At 55.2% G+C, this 2,997-nt stretch overlaps 1 protein-coding gene across 1 annotated transcript; it reads left to right on the top strand.

Moving 5' to 3' along the window:
* Positions 1-482: 482 nt before the first annotated feature.
* On the top strand, positions 483-2,778 carry LOC136543868 (probable trehalose-phosphate phosphatase 9). Its single transcript, XM_066536205.1, has 5 exons — positions 483-889; positions 986-1,126; positions 1,299-1,370; positions 1,641-1,736; positions 1,881-2,778. Exons 1-5 carry the CDS (start codon positions 650-652, stop codon positions 2,412-2,414), a joined length of 1,083 nt encoding a protein of 360 aa, XP_066392302.1. The 5' UTR covers positions 483-649; the 3' UTR covers positions 2,415-2,778.
* Positions 2,779-2,997: the final 219 nt, after the last annotated feature.

The raw sequence follows: 2,997 nt of genomic DNA on the forward strand, positions 1-2,997 counted from the left end.
CTAAAGATTGTATCGGGAGTTGGGTTCGTCCGCAGAAAAAGTACTGCTGCACAACGGGGCGAAGATTTTGTATGGAATCAAATGTATCAAAATTTCATAAAATTATCTACTTTGGGTTAAGTTTATAAGGAAAGGATATATCAACATCTACAATATTAAATACTAAACATTAAATAAATGTACTATGAACATATATTCCAAACTAATTTCAAGCTTCTCTGAAACATAGGATTTTCAAAATAAAACTGTGTAGAAAATTTATACGAATCAGTTTAATTTTATATAAAATCATAATATTTAGAAAATTTCCTTGCACTCTAAACGTAGCCCCCCTCTAGTTTGTGCAAATAAAATATGCACACACATATCTTGATAGAGAAACAATGAAGCAACCCATGTACTCCAACAGAAAAAAGAAGGAAAGGCAAGGCCCTCTTCCCGTACCTATAAATACCCTCCGCCAGGCACCCAGACTCCCCACACAGCCAAACCTCAGAGCAAAACAGCTCGACTCATTCAGCACCCATCTCCGTCTCCCCGCTCTGTGCGTCTTCTTCACATCCGTCTGTCCAGCCAGCGGCGACCACCACCGTTCAGTTCTTCACACAGATCGTCGGTTGCCGGTCGCGGCCACTAGTGACTAGTGGGCATGACGAAGCACGGTGTGGTGCTCGAGGACGTCGCGGAGCCGCGGCATTTCTCGTTCCCGCCGCCGAGGACGGCGACGGCGGTGGGCGGCGGCGACTCGTGCAGGAAGCTGGCCGCGCAGGTGGACCTCGGCGCCGCCGTCGTGGGCTCGTGGCTCGACTCCATGAAGGCCTCGTCGCCCAGGCACAGGCTCATGGCGCCCCTGCCTGGCGCCGCCGACGCGGAGCACGACAACTGGATGGTCGTACGCACACACACCACCGGCCGCTGGGCGGCGGCGGCGAAATAAACGCACGCGGAACAAAGCTAAGAAATTGATCCCGTTTTGATGATGCAGGAGCGACACCCGTCGGCATTGGACCGGTTCGACGCGCTGGCGGCGGCGGCCAAGGGGAAGCAGGTGGCGGTGTTCCTGGACTACGACGGCACGCTGTCCCCGATCGTGGAGGATCCCGACCGCGCCGTCATGACGGACGAGGTGCGTGCTCTTCTTCTCTCTGCCTCTTAAGCCTCTAATCTAATACATAAGATGGATGAGAAAGCAGAGCATGCTCTGCTTCCAAGTTCCAACAACAAGAACAAGAAACAAACAAAACAAAGAGATGAGGATCCCTGTGGCTCTGACGCCGACGATGTTTCTGAACACGCAGATGAGGGAGGCGGTGCGCGGCGTGGCGGCGCGCTTCCCGACAGCGATCGTCAGCGGGCGGTGCCGGGACAAGGTACATACATGCATGCACTCGCCCTCGCCCTCTCAGCGCCACACAAGAGGCCTAGTAAAATCCAGCGGCCACCGCCCACCGGTAGCTCGCTCTGGATCCCGGCGACCCAGCTAGAAGCTCCTCCTCCACTTGGCGTGGCGGGAGCTCTGGGCCTGGCCCCCCCTTTTCTCCCATCCCTTCTCTTTCTCTTTTGGTACTCTCCTACTACTCGGTGGTGTGAAAGTGACGGCGACGACTGCCACGCTGACGTGCTCTCTCGCGCTCGCGCAGGTGTTCAGCTTCGTGCGGCTGGCGGAGCTCTACTACGCCGGGAGCCACGGGATGGACATCCGAGGGCCCACCGCCGACCCCAACCACCGCGGCAAGGTACGACGACCTTTCCGAATTTACACCACCATGTGTCCATGTCATCATCTTCTTCTTCTTCTTTTCATTCTCGCAAGCAACGAGGTTTTCTTTCTTTCCCGTGCCTTCCAACTGACTGTCCCGGCGTGCCATGTCAACCATCAGGCGGAGTCGGAGTCGTCGGTGCTGTGCCAGCCGGCGAGCGAGTTCCTGCCGGTGATGGAGGAGGTGTACGCGGCGCTGGTGTCGCAGGTGGAGCCGTCCATCCCGGGCGTCAAGGTGGAGAACAACAAGTTCTGCCTGTCGGTCCACTTCCGGTGCGTGGAGGAGCACGCCTGGGCGGCCCTCTTCGAGCAGGTCCGCGCCGTGCTCAAGGACTACCCGGGCCTGCGACTCACGCAGGGCCGCAAGGTGCTGGAGCTCCGCCCCATGATCCGCTGGGACAAGGGCAAGGCGCTCGAGTTCCTGCTCAGCGCCCTCGGCTTCGCCGACGCCGACGACGACGTCTTCCCCATGTACGTCGGCGACGACCGCACCGACGAGGACGCCTTCCGGGTGCTGCGTGCGCGCGGGCATGGCGCCGGGATCCTCGTGTCCAGGTTCCCCAAGGAGACCAGCGCGTCCTTCACGCTTCGGGACCCCGCCGAGGTCAAGGAGTTCCTGCGCAAGCTCGTCGTCGTCAACGCCAGCACCAGCTGATTCTGTCTTCTGTGTGTGATTTGATTCCTTTCCCACCATGACCAACCCTGCATCAAGCTAACTCAACTCGGCTACCTACGCCTGCACCGGCAGAGGACTTCTTGTTGCAACTACTGCATCTCCATCAGCTTGCTTTGGGACAAGAAGGGACCTAGCTAGTGGTAGCATTTTTCATTCCCAGCCCAGCCCCTTATGTATCTTCAATTTTTTTTTTGTTCATCCTTCCTGCTGTTTACCATTTGCATGGGTCCCTAAGCCTCGGCTGAAAAGGCTTGTATTTTCGCGCCCTTCTCGCGAGGCACAGTAACTAGTTGCTTTGTCTGTACTTGTCACTCGATGGAATCCATTTTCAGAATTCGATCAACCAGCTCCTCCCCAGCTCATGTTGATTCTTGAGAGGTTCGATTCGGAGACGACGATGATTCCGTGGTCCTCGTCCGTTCGTTTCGGCTTATATGATCGTAGATTATAAGCTGTAACAGTATTTCTCTCACACTAAATTAGTCAGTAGTACTTCTGCCTTATAATCCATAATCGTTTCAGCCAAAACGAACAGGCTGTTAATCTTTAATTTTCCAACAAA

Source organism: Miscanthus floridulus, chromosome 1 (assembly GCF_019320115.1).
Source record: "Miscanthus floridulus cultivar M001 chromosome 1, ASM1932011v1, whole genome shotgun sequence".
Taxonomy (NCBI): Eukaryota; Viridiplantae; Streptophyta; class Magnoliopsida; order Poales; family Poaceae; genus Miscanthus; species Miscanthus floridulus.